The sequence below is a fragment of the Diuraphis noxia genome, unplaced genomic scaffold, assembly GCF_037042655.1.
Source record: "Diuraphis noxia isolate RWA-SAM2 unplaced genomic scaffold, SU_Dnox_SAM2 contig0002, whole genome shotgun sequence".
NCBI classification, from domain to species: domain Eukaryota; kingdom Metazoa; phylum Arthropoda; class Insecta; order Hemiptera; family Aphididae; genus Diuraphis; species Diuraphis noxia.
Window position 1 is genome coordinate 33,700,923 of NW_028301712.1, and position 21,379 is coordinate 33,722,301.

At 31.2% G+C, this 21,379-nt stretch overlaps 2 protein-coding genes across 4 annotated transcripts in view; one reads left to right on the plus strand and one right to left on the minus strand.

Annotated features, from left to right (window-relative positions):
* LOC149058366 (uncharacterized) overlaps positions 1-21,379 on the minus strand; it is a 476,835-nt gene that overhangs the window by 208,902 nt on the left and 246,554 nt on the right. The gene's annotated exons all lie outside the window — the stretch shown is intronic.
* The window catches only part of LOC107165554 (protein qui-1), a 214,897-nt gene that overhangs the window by 187,379 nt on the left and 6,139 nt on the right, over positions 1-21,379 (plus strand). Inside the window, exons 6-24 of the mRNA XM_089220722.1 lie at positions 3,923-4,083; positions 4,153-4,294; positions 4,355-5,148; positions 5,962-6,189; positions 6,276-6,464; positions 7,343-7,435; positions 7,517-7,750; positions 7,831-7,953; positions 8,039-8,294; positions 8,793-8,992; positions 9,221-9,607; positions 9,751-9,897; positions 10,727-10,950; positions 11,102-11,295; positions 11,839-12,019; positions 12,955-13,363; positions 16,306-16,517; positions 16,673-16,783; positions 20,314-20,383. Of these exons, the coding sequence (XP_089076848.1) occupies positions 3,923-4,083; positions 4,153-4,294; positions 4,355-5,148; positions 5,962-6,189; positions 6,276-6,464; positions 7,343-7,435; positions 7,517-7,750; positions 7,831-7,953; positions 8,039-8,294; positions 8,793-8,992; positions 9,221-9,607; positions 9,751-9,897; positions 10,727-10,950; positions 11,102-11,295; positions 11,839-12,019; positions 12,955-13,363; positions 16,306-16,517; positions 16,673-16,783; positions 20,314-20,383 (4,355 nt within the window). The remainder of the gene's footprint in view (positions 1-3,922; positions 4,084-4,152; positions 4,295-4,354; positions 5,149-5,961; positions 6,190-6,275; positions 6,465-7,342; positions 7,436-7,516; positions 7,751-7,830; positions 7,954-8,038; positions 8,295-8,792; positions 8,993-9,220; positions 9,608-9,750; positions 9,898-10,726; positions 10,951-11,101; positions 11,296-11,838; positions 12,020-12,954; positions 13,364-16,305; positions 16,518-16,672; positions 16,784-20,313; positions 20,384-21,379) is intronic.

Sequence of the window (21,379 nt, forward strand, 5' to 3'; positions counted from 1 at the left end):
ATATTTTATCTATTGACGATGCATTAAAGCATCATTATGTTTACCAACTAAACAATTCAAAAAAAACTGTGACGAATGATATTATATCAACCATTCATAGACAGACAACAAATGTATATTTTTATGGGAAACTAAAAGTCAATACATGATTAAAACAAACCATCAACTAATAATTCAGTAATGCAGGCATTATAAAACGAAATATCAATTTGTATTGATTGAAAAATAGATTTTTATTAAACTATTAGAAAAATTACCATTGCATAACTGAAACATTTATACCAAGGTATAATTAATTAACCTATTATTATTCATGAATTCTACCATAAATTTAATTTAATTTGTACTAAATTAATTTTTTTTTAAATTTTTTTACTATAATAATATATACAATCTGTAAATTAGTTTTTTACAATAAGAATATGAGCTATAATAAGTATGACATACACTTTACATTGATTTAATTGTTATGTTAGATACCTATATATATAAATATATTTTTTTTTTATCTTAAGAGTTTAGGTCACGGCACCATCTTCTCTTTAGCCTTCTTTGGGGATTCCCAGGTATTGTTTCTGAGTTAAGTGCGGTTATTAGCAGGTTGGGGTGGTTCTCTAGTCGTAAACGATATAGTTTATGTATAATTGACGACATTCCAGATACAGTTTTAAATTTTAATGTGTAACTGTGTAAGTCTGTAAGGAGTGTGAGGTAGGATACGTACTAAATTAAATTAAACAAAAATTATTCCAACATATTAAAGGTTAACATTTTTAACGAAATTAAATTTTTTAAACTGGTATATATAGAAAAACTTATGGTCTATAACTTTTATTCGAAACTTTTTTCTATTTTTTTTTTAAATTTGTTTAATTTGCATTTTACTTTTTTTGAGAAAAATACGGATTTACCCCAGGTGCGGGGTAAATCCGTGTGTACTCTGTGGCAAAATCGTATGAGGATAATTGTTATACCAAAACACAGTTCATTATATTTATCGGTAAATTATTAATTGGTATTGGACTTTTATTTAATTAACTTGTAAAGTTTAACTAAAATTAGGCAGTAGGTACTAGGTAGTAAGTTATGTATTATTTCATTTTTATTAATTAAAAATGTACCTAAACATTGTTTTCAATTCATCAAAATGTCAACAAATTAATAACACAACACAATATGCGATTAAACCTACTCTCATTGGCACAAAAAATACAACTTACCTAAGTACCTATATAGTTATTTTATAGTGTATAACCATACGATTTTGCCCCACAAGACTATTAAAAGTTATCGAGCTTCATATCAAACATTAAATTAATAAATGAATGTATTTATACTAAAAATGTAAATTACACTTAATTATCTATTAAATAATAAATATGGCATACCTGAACAATTTTTTCGCATATAAAAATTCACTCTTTGAAATTTTGATAGTATTTTAGTAATTTAATGTAAAAATATAAAACGTATTTATTTTAAAAACGTGATATCAAAACACATATACTATCATACTCAATAAATAAACAAACAAAACGTTTCAAATCGGTGTATTCAGTTTACTTCCATGATAACAATTATTGATAATATTCCGATAATACGATTTTGCCCCGCATACGGTAATACCCTGTCTTCCCCTATATTACTTTAACATGAACATTATTCAAAAAAACTCGGAAAGTATAATAGATTCTTTATAGAAGTTAGTATTATGCATGATAATTATAACTTCATAAAAATACGAAAAAATATTTTAAATTAAATCAGGTTTTATAATATATAATATAATATAGGTAATAAAAATGAATAGCAATTTTGATAAATCGTTTATCAACATTATTGATAAGTAACGATATATTAATACAGAATAACCAAAGGTCCACTTAACGATCACACTAGAAGTATCTCCGTTAAAAATAAATAGATATATTTAAATGCGTTTTTCCATAATCATCTATATATGATCGGAGTGTATTAATGGCATGCACTTAAAACAAAATACAGTTTTTAAACAATACCGTTTAAATAACCTAATATTTTTCAACAGCTTTACAGTTATTTTAATGTGAATTTAGCCATTTATGCTACTCGTATTGTTAGTTATCTACTGTGGAATGTCGTTAATACTTTTTTTTTTTTTGTAAGGAGAACCCGCGGCAACATAGGTCATTGGGTGTGGGGTGGTACGGTAGGGGTTATTTTTGTATGTTTGTTTGTAGGTTTTTAAGTGGGTAGGGTTGTAACACGTGTTTGTGTATGTGTGGCAAGGATATGTTGCTAAAAATCCCGGGTGGTCACCCATCCGGGAGCTAGCAACTGCGCCCGGTACGTACGCTCAATCTGCGGAAACGCAGATTGAGCGTACGACCGCGCCTCACCAAGCAACATCGTTAATAGTGTAATATGCAATTTACTAGAAAATGTTAATTTATCATAAAATATAAATGAAATTGAACAAATAAATATTTATTTTATTTTTTCTGTATTAGGTATGTAGGTATTAAATAACATAATACATGGACATTGACCATATAATACCTACAAGCTCGTTAGGTATAGGACACGACGATAATATCACAGCATACCTAGCACATAAGACTCGATTTAAATAAAAGTTAAATATTATTATTGTCAATAAATTATTTTATACATATATAAAATTGATATACGATAAAAGAACGAATTCAACTGGTATACAGACTGAAACGATTATATATAATATTGGATGCATATTAAAATAAATTCGTTGAACAACAGATATGTTAGATCGCATAATCCAAGAAGAAAGGTTGAGATCAGTTAATTTTTTAATTTTAGGCATTAGTAAAGACATTTTTTTGATATGACTTATAATTAAAAAGCGGGTAAGTCGTGAATGTCACTTTGCTGTACAGTAGGTGGGTTACTTTAATGGATGGAATTAAATTTGAATCCAATGATATTACTTATATATCGTTGTATACGAAAAACTATTCTGAGCGAAGACGGTTTATCAGCTGTCTAGGATAAATTATAGATTATTAAAAATTTTCAAATATTAGATCACTCAAATGTTTTGAAAATGTCACCATGTCTAGGTAAGGCTAATATAAGTAAACAACCCAAATTTCAAGTTTTTACGAATGTTTTTAACTGAATAACAACAAAAAAACTCCCAAAATTAAAATATCTATAAATAGCTCAAAAATGGCTAAAATTTTCCAAACTTCAAACCGTAAGGAACAAAATCCAAAATACAACATACAAATCTCTTGTCATTTTTCATTTGATGCAATATTTCTGGTAGAAAACGTCGTCCGTAATTATTTAATATTATAAAATCGCGAAATCGTACGCTTTTTCTCCTTTAACCACTTTTATTTCGAGTACCGTTTCGAAAATCCTCTCTAAAGTACCAACTCAAGAACATTACCTTTCAGAAAAGATGCTACACTTGATAGTTTTGAGCAAGTTTAGAGGGAGAAAAAGTGTTTACAGAATAAAAAAGAAAAAGAAAAAGAAATAAACATCATTGTAAAGCCAATACATTTCTCACTCCGCTCAGAATCTAAAACATACAAACTACGATATATAATTTGTAGGTAAAATTGATTATTCGACAATAATAAATATGATGATATTATTACTAGAAACAAAAAAAAAATACTTACCTAAGTTATATATTATAAACTTACCGTTAATTGGTTAGTAGCACAAAGTACCTAACATGTAAAAGATTTCGGTAGATAGTATTTTTCAATAGGCCAAACTCAGTACACTAGACGAATACCGAATTAATATTTTAAATTCACTGTGTTTACTACAGCTATATGTATAAAACACAACACAAAATAATTTGAATTTAAAAAATTAATCTTGATCTTTACTATTTCAATACTTATATATAAGTATTTGTTTTCATGTTTATTTAAATTGTATTCAGTAATGACAAGGATCAAGAACAATTGCGTCTCTGGTTTGAAAATAATGAAAAAGCTTTAATAGTAATGCAAGAAGCGTCACAAGAGTTATTAAGCAGAGGTTTAATTGTTGATCCTCAAATATTTCATTCAGCGGTCCAACATCAAACTTTACACGCTCTAGGTTAGTTATAATAACACTTCACATTTGTTAAAATAGGTAATAATAATTGTGATTAATATATTTTTTTAGACTTGGATAAAGATCACATGGTCGTGTTTAGTAGAGAATTCACTGGACGGCACAATTATGATAGTGGTATTGACGAGACGGTTTCATCATTCAAACATTTCTTAAAGGATACTGTTTCATCAGATAATCTAATTGAATTAAGGTAAATGATCAATATTTTTCTATGTAAATTTGATTATACTAAAACAAATCGCGATTACAGTGTGGAATGGAAACCTGGGGGTATCGACGGTGAACATCCCGAACATGACATGTATTTGACTATATTCCAAGAGGCAGTCATGTCAAAAATGCAAAGTATGATAAACACAAGCATCGAACAGAAACCCGAATTGAATGCCAGGAACAAAACTATACAGGAAGTGCTCAAGGAAGCGATTGTGCACATAGTACACTGCAAAGATCTTATTAAGCTAAATCCTCAGAATCCTCGATTGGATGCAGTCACTAAGATACGAAAAATGATGTCCACGACCACTAAACACGGACCGATCATCATACGTGGAGGTCTAGGCTCCGGAAAAACATCAATAATCACCACTATCTATCAAGAATGTGAAAAATGGTTCGATAAGAAACCAGTGAGAATAGTGAGGTTTTCGGGGGTGACACCAAGAGCTTCGTACAACCTGGAACTATTAAGAATAATATGTGAGCAGCTAACATGTATACTTCAGCCCAACGGACTTTGCGTGCCTTTAGATGCCTCGTTCGATCCGCTGTACATCAGCGATTGGTTTCAGACGCTGTTAAAACGATTTGAAGAAGAATGCAGATCGTCAACGTTGGTTTTGTTCATTGACGATTTGCATAGATTAAACCCTTTGGACTCAGATGTAGTTGCGGGTCTTTCCTGGTTACCAACAGTACTGCCATTCAACGTACATATCGTATGCACGACCTTGAACATTCCTGATGAATTGAAAATGACCCCAATGCAAAAAGACCGTTTTAGAAATTCTGAATTTTATTTGGAACTACCAGACGCCAATATAGGTAAGGAGGATTAAAAATAAAAATACATTTTCTAACATAGACTATAATATTGCTTTACTATGAATATATAACTCCTGTTTGTTTGGTTAAATAATAACTTAATTTATAGTTATTGATGTCATAGTTAATTGATTTTTTTAGAAATTGAATGCATAACAAAAATCGAAATTGGTAATAAACTTATTGTAAACATTTCAAACTACCATTGTTTTTAATTTTTACTCAAATAAATGTGGGATAAGAAAAACGATACTCAAGCAACAAAATATACTAGATCTTTACAAACATTTTAGAAACTCATCTCACTTCGATCACATCAACATGCAATAATGGTGTGATTTTTCATCTGAATACATTGTTATTACATTATGATCTTCTTCAGATATTCCCTACTATTAAGAAAATAACTAAAACAACATTTTTTACAAAAATAGATATTTATATATTATTTTGATTTAAACGTGAACACATAATATTGGGTTTATGGACACTCTAGCTGTGATAACTAGTATGAACAGCACTTTTCCCAATTTTTAATGCTTTTTGAGTACTAAAATCCGTTGCTCCTGATTAACACAATATACCAAATTTCGCAAAGTTACTACGTAATCCTGAAACCTTAAATCGAAAAAATAATGATGACAAAGAAAATAATAAAATCAGTGCTGATATGAAAACGGAAAATAATATCACTCATTTCAATTTAGTAAATATTTATTACAAAACAAAAAAAAAACAATCTAAAACAATACCAATATCAATTTTTTCAACTAATCTAGTCTTAAATTACAAGTAAACCTTTTTTTTTTTTAGAGACAATCAAAACAAATATTAACAATATGTTAGACAACTACGAACAAGCATATGGTTTGAAAGCTGTAACTAGATTAGCTTCATACATATCAGTATCCGAATTTGGTTTAACAGAAACCGAACTTCTTGAGTTGCTTATGCCAACAACTGGAGATTTTGGAACTCCTTTGAAGTTAGAAGACGGAAATTTTAATTTTTCCACATTTTGTACAGTTAAAAAAACTATAAGTGAGAATAAAAATGTTTAGTTTATTTAAAAAAAAATAATAATAATAAATATTATCAATGGAATTTATTCATATATATATTTATAGTGCCTCTCTTATACGAAAAATTCATGAGTGGTCGCATATTATTATGTTGGAGACACAAAATAACATTTGATGTAGTTAGGCAAAGGTACCTTACATCGAAGATACATAATAAAACGTTGCATATGGAAATAGGAAACTTGTTTTTCAGTGAATTTTCCAAAGACGAATCTGAATCCAAAACCGATGGTTGTAAGTATATTTTAACTATAGCCGTTTAGCTCTTTGTTATTCAATTAGAAATTACTAGCTGAACCCGTGCACTTCATAGCCCGTTAAAAATTCTATCTCTTTTATGGTCCATAGTTCATATTGTGTGTTAAATTCATTTCATGTGATGATGCTATCAGTATATTTTTATACATAATGATAGATAGTGGTTAAAATATATTATAATTTTACAACGATATTCAATTCCGTATATCATTATGTAATTTTCTTAGTTTTTTCAATATAATGTTGACAATTTAAAAGTATTCAATTCAATGATATTTAGGCATAACACTTTCTAACTTACCATATCTTCTGCCCTATGTCTAATAAAATTCTGTACCAAATTTTGTCGCAATCGGTCCAGCTATTTAAGAATGTATGTAGGACTAACAGATAAATATATATATATATAACTATCACTAATCACACAGAACAATAATAACCGCTAATAATAACCGTCACTAAAGCAACCATTTATAAATAAACAAAAATGTCCATACTAAAAATAAGTCCAGCTGCTCTCGAGAGCACTTGTTTGTTTAAATGGTTGCCTTTGACTACCAAAACATATTAATATTATTTATTTATTTTTTATTGGGCAGATGGCGCCACTTAAATTTCATCACACCCTCATCATATTTCTCTAACCCGATAATTTTCTCAAATTTTTCATCCATAAGAACCTTCTCCTGGCAATTACGACCCAAACAAAAAAAGAGTGAGCGAAATCGGTTCAGCCATTCTCAATTGATGAATTGTTATACATTTTGTCTCCATTTTTATATATATATATTTAACTATACACTTTTACGTATCCATTCTACCAAGTGTTGAAATGTATGTATTTATTATTACAGCGGTAAGCAAAGATGGAGAAACCGTTATACACAATGACATGACTTACAGTTTGAGACACGTCGAAGAATCGTGGATTCATCTACTCAAAGCTGGTAAATAATCGATTGTGAATAATGCGTTGATTTCGTACCATAATCATTAAAATTACAAATAATGCACACGAAAATTCACAGGTGACTACATCAGACTAAAAGAGCTGACGTTGTGCAATTTCGACTTTTTACTGGCAGCGGTACGAACTATATCCGTCAGTTACCTCCGGTCTATTCTAGAGCACGCGCGATGTTATGTATTGGACAGAGACGTCGAATTGGTTTACTACACAGTGAGGAAATCGAGTGACGTACTCACAAGGGATACTTTGCAACTCGGGGCACAAATCATTAGTTGGCTACGACCCGTGGCGGGTAAACAAACACGTGCATTTTTATTCGTACCACAATACACTTTAAATAGGTATTAACCACGTTTTTTACCATCGTTATAGACAGTAGCAAACTAATGCACAGAATCATACGATGTTCAGTATCATGGTGCGACGGTTTCACAGATCCGTTGTTGGTGCCTCACACAAGTTGGCTACAACCACCTTTGCCTCTTCACATCAAATGTAATATTATTCCATCGAAATGAAAATCAAAAAAATTTACTGTACACTCTCTTTGATATCAATATCGATGTGGTTTATTATTCAGGTGTCAACTGTGGTATACCGATCCGTCATATAGCTCCTACGCCTTCAGCGCAGCACGTGGTTGTTATACCAAAAGAAGGTGACGCTCAACTTTGGCACACGATGGGAAACGCGAGAGTCCAGACGTTCAAAGGACATCAGAAACCCATCAAGTGTTTGAATGTGAACAAAAACCCTCAGTTATTAGTTACTGGTTCAGAAGACCGTAGCGTTTTAGTCTGGGATCTAAACACTTTTGCTTTATTAGCGAAATACACGTGAGCTATTCGTTTCCATAAACTTGCCAGAGAAAAGTCAAAAGTTTGCTTTGAAAATCGTCCAAAATTGGTTCCAATAATTTTTAGAATTGTATTCCCTTTCCTCAGTAAAACCTTTTTTCCTGTAGTCTTTATGCCAATAAAGCGACTTTAAAACGTTGATTTCACTACCTATCAATAATAAAGATACTGTGACAAAAAAATATGCAAATTTGTATTGAAAGTCGTATATTTTGTTATCCAATCTATCAAAACATGCTATGTAACTTACACTTGGCATTTCTAAGTTCAAAATTGTTCTATATAATTATCAAATTAACAACTAAGATTATATTGGATGGTTTCAAAAATGAATAACTTTAGATTTTTCTGCATCTCTGTGGACATAAACTATTTATTTTGACGTAACTATCGACTTTTTGCTAACTTATGCATATATGTTATACGCACATAAAATATGTAAGTAATAATTTTATTTTATTTATTTTATTTTTATAGTGACCTAGAATCTCTTGTGTTAAGCCTTTGCGTGGCAACAATCAACGACGGTGGCAACAAAGAACTTGGTGTGGTTTTAGGTTGCGAAAATAGTAAAATACTATTGTTCACGTTAAAAGGCAAAATGGTAAAAAAAATTGACTATCACAAAGGCCCCGTTACGGCCGTTCAACTGACATCACAAGACGTCTTGGTTACTGGTACGTAAAGACAACATGATGTATAGCTTAAATTAGAAATTTTATTATGATATTAATTTTTTAGTTCTCTGTTTTTGAAAATACTCGGACATTTTTTTTTTGATATATTTAAGCCCTAGGTTTGCACCATTCTATTGTTTAATATAAGTTCGTAACATACATTTTATTTTTAAATTATCCGGGAAACAAAATCAAAACTTGCGTCTAATCGTATTGTCACGTGCTCAGGTTCGTCAGATTGTACAGTGTGCCTCTGGGAAATAGACACTCTTGACCTGCTCAACACCATCGCTCTACCTGGGCCCGTGGAAATGTTGGACATATCAGTTGACTCGATGTTCCTGTTGGTGCTGTGCGAGGGAAATCAGTTGTGGCTACACGCGCTGGCGACGGGCACGCTCATACACAACTTAAAAGGATACTGTTCCAAAGTCATGTCGATCGCGTTGGCCGAAGACTGTCAGCGGGCAGTGGTGGCCGGCGTTGACTCCAGGGTGTACATCTACGATATACACTCTGGAGACTTGGATCTCGTGCCAATATCTACTGCCCCGCACCACAAAGAAGTGATCGCCGTGAAAATCACAAACAACGATGACTTCCTCGTCACGGCAGGTGAGCAACAATATTCAGAACATTGTTTTGACAATGTTTTAATACTGTGAGTATGTGTATATGTCGTGTGTGTGATGTTGTTGGGGTGGTGGGTGGAGGAGTATTTTTATTTCTTGTCGTTTACGTCGTTTCTTTATAATCAGGCAACGGGAAGATCGCTTACTGGAATTTCCGGAAAATGGGAAGCGCGCACACAACCAACAAACAATCGTCGCCATTATCCCGAAAACCACACACCAGCGCCATTACCTGTTTAGACATATCGCGAGATGGTACAATGGCTGTTACAGGTATGACATGCAATAAGTCTAAGGCTCGAACTGTTTTGCGCATGTTAGGGTTTATCAGACTTCAATGCTGGGACTTTAAAATTATTCGATGATTAAAAAATGTAAAATCATATTCTTTGGTACGTTTGAATATTAGGTTATCTCGTAGATTATTTTTTAAGAGTCGTCCCACTCAGAACCTTACATTTTTAATGAACCAAGAAATTTTATTATTTTATTATTATATTATATTTAAGTTTGAAATAATTTTCTTAATAATTATCACTTTATTTAAATTTTATTCTATGGAATTAGCCTTTGACAAAAATGTAAACCTACATAAACAATTTTATAACAATATCGATAAAATAAAATTTTTTTACAAACTTACAAACGACGTATATATAATGTATATAATATATATGTATGTAGGTATATGTGTCCAAAAGAGAAATAATGATGAAGTATATTACAATATATAACAGGTAGTTATCTAAATTAGGTAAGTTGATTGGGAAGTGATTACAGTCTTATGTAACTGAATTAACTGTAACTAATTTATTAAATAGGTATAGGTTTTAAAATATATCTCCATATTTAAAAAAAAATTAACTTAGTTATATAAACAATACTAGTTATTAAATTATTTATTCTTAAGTTAAATTTTTGGATTAAGTATCTATATTACCCTTTATTCTTCATCAAACAAAGTAATTAAATAAGTAATAAGTGCAATTTTGGTCAACTTTTAGCGCAACATAGTTTAAATTATCATAATATCTATAACTATAACACGAATTTTGTTGAACATAATTGTAAAATTGGTTTACTTTGTGTCTCATCCACAAAGGTGGCCTAGACAGTTTGGTTAATGTCTGGCATCTGAACGTGGAGAGCTTAGAAAACGTCTATCAGCTGAACAACAACGAGCTACACTCTACCATGCACGGTCACACAGCCGCTATAACATGTCTAGCCATTGCTTCCAACGGACTTTTTGCCGTTTCCGGTTCAGAGGACAAACTTGTGTTGGTCTGGGGCCTGACCGTGGGCAATGCCGTTTTCACGTTCAGCGTAAGTACGCCTTAAAGTATAAAATTGGGTTATAAAGTAAGGCTTAAACGCCTTGGTTACTCAACATTGTCTGAAGCAACATCTTAGTCCACTTCCGGGTCTTTGAATTTTCATCTATCATAAAAATTACTGTTGTTTGACTAACCGACAGGGTCATCAGTCAGCCATCACCGCCGTGGAGGTGACCTCAGACAGCGAAAAGGTCGTGTCCAGCGACAAGGCGGGCGTCATAGCGGTCTGGCTGTCAGACAATGGAACGCTACTCAACTCGGTGATATGCCCAGCGACCAATTTGTCAGTGACCAACAACATGAAATACCTGGTCAGCGGTGACGCCCATTTCTCGTAAGTCAGAACTCGATAGACATTAGACAATGAACTGAGATCAGAATACTAATCTGAATCGAAAACGATCAGAATCAATGAGTCATAAGTCATAACTGTTATTATTTTATCACTGGTGCCAAAATCAGAACCGAAATCATGATATAATGAGTTTTTGATTATAATAACAGGTTATTTTTGATTTAAGGAAATCTTACTATTAAATTTAAAAAAGGTTTTTACTGATAATTTACACGATTTCAATATCTAAACATTCTAAACCACTTACAACACATTTCAAACCCTTGTTTTATTTTACTTATTACTGTATATACTCATAAATACATTTTCGAAATAAATTAAAGTAAATCAGTGTTTGTTTAAGAAAAATTGGACAAAATAAAATTTTCACGTTTGTTCCTATATCTAATTAAATTTTTTCCAATTCTTAATAAATAGATTCAGAAACCTTTATCTTTAAATTTTTTCGGATAAATACCTAACAAGTGAATGACTTCAGGTTCAAGTCGTACACACAGTTCGTTACACTATGATTTTATACAGGTTGCACATCTGGCCGTTATCCATCAAGAATGAGGGAGGTCCTTGGACAGAAAAATGGACGGTCAGCCACACGGAAGAGATAACGTGTTTCGTGATAACATATGACTCGTTGCAAATAATTACCGGGTCCAAAGACATGTCATTAAAAGTGTGGCAAATCAATGGTGGCAAACTTTCTCAGGTACGAATATGATCGAGATGGACATCTTCTACCAACCAGTCCCTCACTGGGTGCCTGACTCCACCTCTGTAGGCGTAGGAATAGTTTTTTTTTCTGTCTGGCCAAGTACGGAAAAAAATGTAGGTAATTAAAGTCAATTAACTGATCATCAACCTGTCTTGAATCAAGAAATAATAATGAAATTGGTTGCTGTTTTAAAATTTAAATTTAATGAAGTTTTGCCAACAAAATTTAAATGTTTTAAATTATCCAACGTGTATCGAGGCTGCATACGAGTTGATTCCTGGGTAATAAAATATTTTTTTCGATATTTAGTCAAATATTCAGCCTATTAGAGTAACCCAAAAACACCACGAGGAGGTCAGCTGACAAGTTTTTCAAAAATGTTGTTCTTTTTAGTTTTTCAATAAAAAATTATTAGTAAAAAAATGTAATATTAAAAAATGTAGTAATTTGGTAGAAATGTTTGTGAGGAGCATGCTAAGGACCGTAGTAAGTGGAAATTGAAGACCAGGGTGGTCGACCCCAAATAGCTGGGAGAGAAGCCGAAGGGAAAGAAGAAGAAGAAGTAATTTGGTAAAAATGTATAACACATTCCTTTTAAAAAGTGGTATCTAGTAATGAGATTACCAGTATACCATGACAACACTTTTCTCAAAAAAGTGACGTTCGAACTCTTTACGGTCATAATATAAAACAATAGAGAATCAACTCGTACATGATACTCTTGATGACCTGGGAATCAACTCGTACATACCTAATAATGACCCGGTAATCAACTAATACATAAAGTAGGTCTCGGGAATCAACTCACTTATTTCGTGTATCGAAACTTTCATCATATTTCATAAAAACTATTCATTTCTCACCCTCCGCCAACTCACCGACACACCATGAAGACATATGACACATAATTTTGTCTACACGCTCCACAGGTGTTGGTCGGACACGAAGACCAAGTGACATGCGTGGCTGTGGCCATCAGTGATAAGTCGATCGTTGTGTCCGGTTCGTGGGATGCCAACCTCATCATATGGGACATACACACAGGTGACGACAGACATTTACTAACTGGTCACCTTGGCCATGTGACGTGTGTCAAACTGAGCGGTGACGGGTCGGTGGCCTTGTCCGGGTCCGACGACAAGCGCATAATCGTGTGGGACACGAAACGTGGCGTCCCGCTAACGTCACTGCAACTGCACCTCCCAATTTTGAGCCTGTCTATGTCCACGGATGTGACCAGGGTCGCAGTACACCTGTACGAGAGCCAGTACTTGCCCATCACACAGCTGATGAACACGCCCGCGCAGTACGTCAAAGTTCCGGTGTTCATCAATCGAGGTATGAGCACTATATTGTACAGTTATACTTATAAATTAACGTAACGATAAACATTGATCGATATCGCATTAATTGTCTTATTTTTTGGAGAAAAAAAGGTTTACGCATAGTGTGAATTGCGCTAACAACCGATGACTAGAACCACACCAAAAACAATTGGTACAACTAAAAAATATTGGAGCGATAGTACCTAACTCTTGTTTAAATATTTTAAAATTTGGAGTTTTAAAAGCATGTTTTCATGTTAATAGCTTTTAAATATCAACAATTGTTAAGAGGATGTTACACACATTTTTTATGTCTCCGTTTTACAAGTGCGTAACATAACTAATTTAAGTTTAGCAGATCACGTTAAATTCCGTTAGTTTAAAAAATAGAGTAAATTAACCTATTATGAAACTTAATAATAAGAACATATTATCTGTATTTGTATGTGGGTTTTTTACGATAACTTAGTTTTTAAGTGAGTTATGAGCATTTTTAATTTACACTTTTTTATATACGCATAACCTGCTATAAAATTGAACTATCGTTAAAACCCACATACAAACACAGATAATGTTTTTAACATAAAATTTCATAATAGGTTGATTCACTCTAACTTTTAAACTAACGGAGCGAAACGTGCTGAGCGTAAAGTTTGTTATGTTACGCACGCACTTGTAAGACGGAGACAACACATGCGGGTGTAACGTCCTCTTAAGAGTCATCAGAAATTTTATGAGATTATCATTTATTAAAAGGACATTATACGAGTATCCGCATGTGCCGTCTCCGTCTTACAAGTGCGTAACATAACAAATTTTACGCTCAACAGATCAGTTTTAGCTCCGTTAGTTTAAAATTTAGAGTGAACTGACCTCTTATAAAAATTAAAGACAACATTATTTTCGAAGGGTTCTCATAGGCTTTTTTTATATTTTAATTTTAAAGCGAGTTATATGTATTTTTAAATTACAAATTGCTTGTATATCTTAAAATACTTAATACTAGCTTTAAAATTAAAATATAATGAAAATCCTATGAAAATCCCTCGAAAATAATATTACCTTTCATTTTTATGAGAGGTCAATTCACCCTAAATTTTAAACTAACGGAGCTAAAATGTGATCTGCCGAGCGTAAAATTTGCTATGTTACGCATGTAAGACGAAGACAACACATGCGGGTATAGCGTCCTCTTAAGCATTACACGTAAAATAGAAGGTGAGGTATTTTTTTAAATTTTCTTAAACATGCACTTTATGACCCTATAAGCCATCAGCCCCTCCCTCAAAGTATTCGATCACGCTACTATGACGCATGTATAGAACAAAACTGATTTGATTGGCGTAGTGCATACTACGTACCAGAAATTTCACTTGCCACGAAAAAAAAACTTCATAAAATATTAGATAGGAAAAATAAAATAAGGTCACTTTCGTCTTTGGATACCCTTCGATTAATGAGCTATGAGCATAATAACTTATCTATATTAAACGCGTGTCAGCGTGAACACTTTAATTATTTATATAAATAAAACTGAAAACCCTCCATAAATAATATAATAAACTCGGCACACGGTAGGCAGTAGCTCGTATATATACAATATATATAAGTACACACGTGTCATTTTATAACATTATAAACGGCAAAAAAGTCACTCTTGATTTACCGAGATTCATACAAAAATACAACGACGCACTACTATAGCTAACTGCATTTATAGTACTAAAACGAATACATTGTAATATTGTATTACAATTTACAGCTTAAAAGAGATTTAAATTTGAGACATTTTACTTTATCATAATATTCATTATTCATAATTGTGTTCCATAACAAAGTGATTTTTTTTCCCGTAAAATTACATCACGTTCGAAAACACAATGAAATTTATGTCTACACAACTATACATTTGACTACACACTGCACAAACCCGTCCAATTATATTATTATAGTACTACGTTTCATATTTCTTTCTTCCGCAATAACCACTTGCCTATCTTTTGAACTTTGTCATAACATTTTAAATTGCTGTCTATATAGTATATAATACACTCGTAGTACACAGGTATTTCAAGACATATTTTTCTCATCACCGTCCAACTGTACTTAGGTAATTTTCCTACACAACAGACAATCCATTGGCATTATATTTTAGACGCGTGAGAAACAGAACCGAACCAAAATCCGTAGTATTAAAACCAGGAACTTTTTGAAAATGTATAAACCTTATAGGTTCATCTCTTTCCCCGTTACTAAAAACCATATAAAACAATTATTTTTTTAAGAACCATAGAAATCGAAACCTATATAGGTATTCAGATAAAATATTTTTAGATTATTACAAGTTTTTGAATTAAAAAAAAATCTTGTTTAAAAATCAAAGAAACTACCTCTGCTATATAGATTTCAAGAATACCTATACTTACCTAGTACCTCATTATTCAACAGATCAATGTAAAGTTACTACCAAATGATTGTATTATTATTAGATTTAAATTCAATGACAATAATCATTTGAGTATAAAAATTATGTCACTTCCCATTATGAAATTATGATTAACTTCAATAAAATAATAACCAACTATAAAATATTAAATATAGACGAAATATTAATAAAAGCAAGCGTATTTTAACTTTTACGATCAAGATAAATGTATAGGTATATTATAATACGAAATTTGAAAGTTATAGCACAGTGTATAAAACATGTATTAGTAGAGATACATTGTGATAATTATTAAGTGTTGATTTCATTAACATAAAATTCTATTAAGTATTTAACAAATTAAAATTAAAACATCTTACATTTTTATTTCAACGAACGGAAACATATAAAATCATAACTGTCCCGATTCTGGGTACAATATAATAACAATATTACTATTATCATTTTAATCGTAACTGAAACAATCAAGTTAATAATGTATTGATGTTTTTGTCATGCCAATAACGTAGAACACAGATCACTAGCGGCCAAGAAACCCATGAGGAGGATGTTGATCAAAGAATACTCGTTGGACTCGTACACGTGGCAACGAAAGTACGCGCACTTGACCTCGTCGATAACACGGGCGGCCGTCGACGAAAAGCTTCGCCGGTTTTCCGTTTCCGCCAGTATGGAAGAAATATCGAAACAGGCCAATAACAATGAGAACATGGGATCACAGGTATGCATACACAAAAGCGCATATAGCATAAACAAACATGACTTCAGTATTTAAATATTATCCAGTATTCAGTCTCCACACACACACACACACACACACTATTGGATGTTTTTAATAAAAGATTTATCTACTGATCTATCTACACGTGCTTACAGAATCTGGGTCCCGAGCAGGCCGCTTTGGCGCAATCACAACACTTTGACCAGTTGATCGCAGAATGGAACAACAAACGTTCGCCTTCTAAATCAACGAGCCGACCGAACGTGGTAAGTACCCACTAATATCTTACTTAAACTAAAGTTAGGTTCTCATACATATTATTTTGACAAGTATATGTATGCCAGAAGACGAAGTATTCTATACCTAAGATTTGAAAATTTAATACAAGGCTCCTAAACAATTTTTACAATAGCAGTTGAAAAATAAAAGAAATGTATAGGTAGTCACATTTTTTTTTTACAAGCATTTAAATTTAAATTTTGACAACATACGTAAAAATCACGAAAATTTGCAAATTATTTTTAAGCTAGAAATTCATAAAAAAATTTTTTTTAATAATTCTAAGATTTGAAAATTTTTAATAATCTATAATATATCCTAGACAGATAAACAGTCTCCGTTCAGAATCGTTTTTCGTATACAATGACACCTATCATTGCATTCAAATTCAACTAACCCTAGTCAGAGGTCCACCCCACCCCCTATTGTACAGCAGAGCGTTACCCATTTTCCCGCTTTTTATATTTAGGACGGAACTCGGATGCAGCCAAGTAGACAGTACGCGAATAAAAGAAAATAAGTAAAAAAATTACTATCTTTCAACAAAATAAATTTCTCATTTCTATAATATGGCTTTTTTCCTATCTATACTGTGTAATGTGTATATAGTAGTTATAAAATAAGAAATAATTAAACATTTTAGCCTTTAGGCGAATCAGAACGTCCATGTTTCGAATTAAATCAAAATAAATAAAATATTAGACAGGCTTAATAGAATTATAATCACATATTCAGATCTTATTCTTTATACATAATATAATTGTACTTTATGGAGTGATTATGTCCAGATTCTAACTTCTAAACTGTATAAACGTGCATGCATCGCACTATTATAACATTATATACTTAATGTATTGTAGTATTGTAGTAACTCCATAGTGTATAAGCTATAAAACGCGACCCATATATATGTTCAGTGTTTACATATCGTATATTATAATTTTCTTCCTAACCCGTCTATAAAGCCTAAACAACATAATATATACGGCAAGTTAGCGATATAGTACCTATAATTGTTATTGTTTATTAACAATTGTAAATAATGGCAAATTATACTGGTACCGCAGAATAATACCCAAAGGTTACCTACTGCAACTATAATATATAATTTCCAGCATAAGTATCAACCTCCCCCTCTCATCATCACCAGCAAGAGTAAATTATTAGAGTAAACGCCTACGAAAAAACCTTTTGACCTTTTCATTTTGTACAATAGTATACACGGTAATACACTATTATGTCCTATAATATACTTGTTTTCTCATCAGTCATGTAATTTACGTCAGCAGAATAGTAATAATTATTTATTTTTTATTTTAAACCGTCCACCATAGGAAAACTACATAATATAAATTATGATTAAGATACTTTTTTCAGAACGTTCAAATCTTATTTAATTTTGATATTTTTTTTATGATGTTTTAGATTCTGAGCGGAGCGATGAAAGTATTGATATTATCATGATGTGTTTTTTTTTTTTTTGTGTCTGTCATCACGTTTTGGGGCAGTAAAAATGCTATTTGTTAGGCAGAAAAGCTTGAAAATTTAATACAAGGCTCTTAACATATTGTTACAACAGCAGTTGAAAAATAAAATAAATTCATAGTCACAATTTTTTTTATAAGCATTCAAAGTTTGAATTTTGACAAAATACGTAAAAATCACGAAAATTCACAAATTATTTTAAGCTAGAAATTCATAAAAAATTTTCTTTTTAAATCTTAGATTTAAAAATTTAATACAAGATTTCTAACAAGTTTTTCAATCTTTATCACAAATAAAAATTCCACCGGAAATTCAAATTAAATTTTTATGAGCATTTGAAATTTAAATTTTTACAACATTGGATTTTCACTTTTAGCGATTTCCTTATTTTGGTGTAACTCTAAAACAAATTACCACAGATACTTGAAATTTTGACTGAATATTTATATAGGCGTTTTATATATTTGATAAAATTTTAAAAATATTTAGATTTGTTTTGAGCTGTTTACTGACATTTTAATTTTTCAACTTTTTTAGTATTTTTTTCTATAAATATCGATAAAAATTTATTTGTTCGGTAGAAAAGCTTGAAAATTTAATACAAGGCTTCTAACACATTGTAACAATAGAAGTTAAAAAATATTAAAAATTCGTAGGCACAATTTTTTTTTATAAGCATTTAAAGTTCAAATTTTGACTAAATACGTAAAAATTACGGCAATGTTCAAATTATCTTAGATAGAAATTCATAAAAGTTTTCCTTTTTAATTCTAAGATTTTAAAATTTAATACAAGGCTCCTAACATATTTTTACAATAGCAGTTGCAAAATAAAAGGAATACATAGCCACAATTTTTTTTTTATAAGCATTCAAAGTTTGAATTTTGACAACATATGTAAAAATCACGAAAATTCGGAAATTATTTCAAACTAGAAATTCATAAAAAATTTTCTTTTTAAATCTAAGATTTGAAAATTGTTAATAATCTATAATATATCCTAGACAGATAAACCGTCTTCGCTCAGAATCGTTTTTTGTATACAATGATATAATATCATTGGATTCAAATTTAATTCCATCCATTACAGTAACCCACTTGTAACCTACTGTAAAGCAGAGTGACATACACGACTTACCCGCTTTTTTTTACAATGAATCCGACTAAGTCAAAGTACTTATAATTATTATAAATTATAATATACTTGAACACTTTTTTCATTTTACTAAACTTTCGGTTGAAAATTGAAATCTTAAAATGTTTATTTGGACCTGCAGCGTTACATAGACATCTCGAATGAGGATTTTATGATTTATCAATATAAAATCACTAACAATCAGATTATTCTAGCCATACAGTGTATAATATTTTTTTGTGAAACGTAGAAAGTTGAACCTGCAGTTTTAGTAATTTTAAACTAAGTTAATTCACCCAAATTACTACGTCATGGACGTCAAAATATATCAATAGGAGAATAGGACATAATATATGTAATAATTTTTTTAAACACGTCGCAAATTCCTACAAAAAATAGTTATTGTCTATAAATTATTATACTATGAAAAAGCTAGGTTTTCTATATTATTTGAAATTCAAAGGTAAACACATGGGATCGCGTTTCACTGTGAGTACTGTGACACCGATTCAATTAAATTTAATTTGCATTGTTGATATTTTCATTGCCTTGGTTCATGAGCGTTGAAATTGTTTTGTAATGTTCATTTTATGTTTAAGATTTTTATATAATTATTTCATTGGCTTACTAAGCCGTCAATTTGTCACATAGTCATAAGGATAATAGATATATTAAAAAATTATTTTTAATTTGAATTTTGTTGATTGGTGGTACATACAGGGGTCAAGGGATATATATATAATATCCTAAATATTATTTATTATTGGTTTACTTAAAGAATTTTCTAATTCTCTAAACTCTGGAAAATTTGTGTGACTTTTCTTGAGTGTTTAAAATAATCATACGCAGATATAAGCATAAAGAATTCTTCAAATTAACTAATCAAATTGTTTTTCAGTTTTTATCTAAACAGAACTCGAGATCGAGCAGACAGCATTCGGCCGACGAAGAGAGCCACGGCAGCGACGGTCAGTACAGTATACTCGTATATGTAATAAATAATAATATAATCTCTATCGAATCTATCTACTCTGCCTACATCCAAATATTAATTTACATATTAATTAATAATAAACGAACTAGTATAGTAATTTTTATACTTAGGTATAACGGTATAAGTAGGTATAATTCATAACAATTTTGTCATGATCAATATTTTTTTTTAAATCATCTAATTTCCAATTTACAGACCTGTAGACCGTGCTAATTTTCACTTGGTAATAGGTATACATGTTCTGCAGCATCTAGATCGTCAACCATGCATATAACTTAAAATCATAATTTGAAAAAGTTATGAATTCATTATACCTAACTTTTTATACGATATCATAATATTATCACTTTTATTTTAACAATATTGTTAAACAACAAAGGTATTTACTATTTTATATTATTCCGAGTAATCGTATATATAAACTGTAAGACAACATTAAGGCTACCTACCTATTAAATATGTTGGTATGTACGTTGTGTGTGTGACAGGGTGAAACATTTATTAAGTGAATCGTAAAAAAGCAAGTGGTACGCAGCTTTACTTGGAAAATTAATCGAAATGACACTGGTAGTGTATAACAGGTAGTTGGTGCGATATTCTCATACAATATACAGAACACCTACACCCCAAAGATACCATATATTTAAAAGTAATTCCAGTGTAAAATGGCGAAATTCTCCATATTGTTCACCCTTTATACAGTAACAGTATATACAGTTTACCTATAATATATTACCTATATCACGGCTATATGTATATTTATTATATAAGAATATAATGCCGAGTTCCTCCACCCATCACTTGTGATATACACACATCGCGGAAAAAAAGTCCGAAGTAAAAAAGTCCTAGAAAAAAAAGTCCGGGCAAAAAAGTTCGAGGCATAAAAAGTCCGCCGTAGAAAAGTCCTAAGCCTAAAAAGTCCGGTATAATATTATATTATCAAAAAAAAATCAATGATAATAATTAT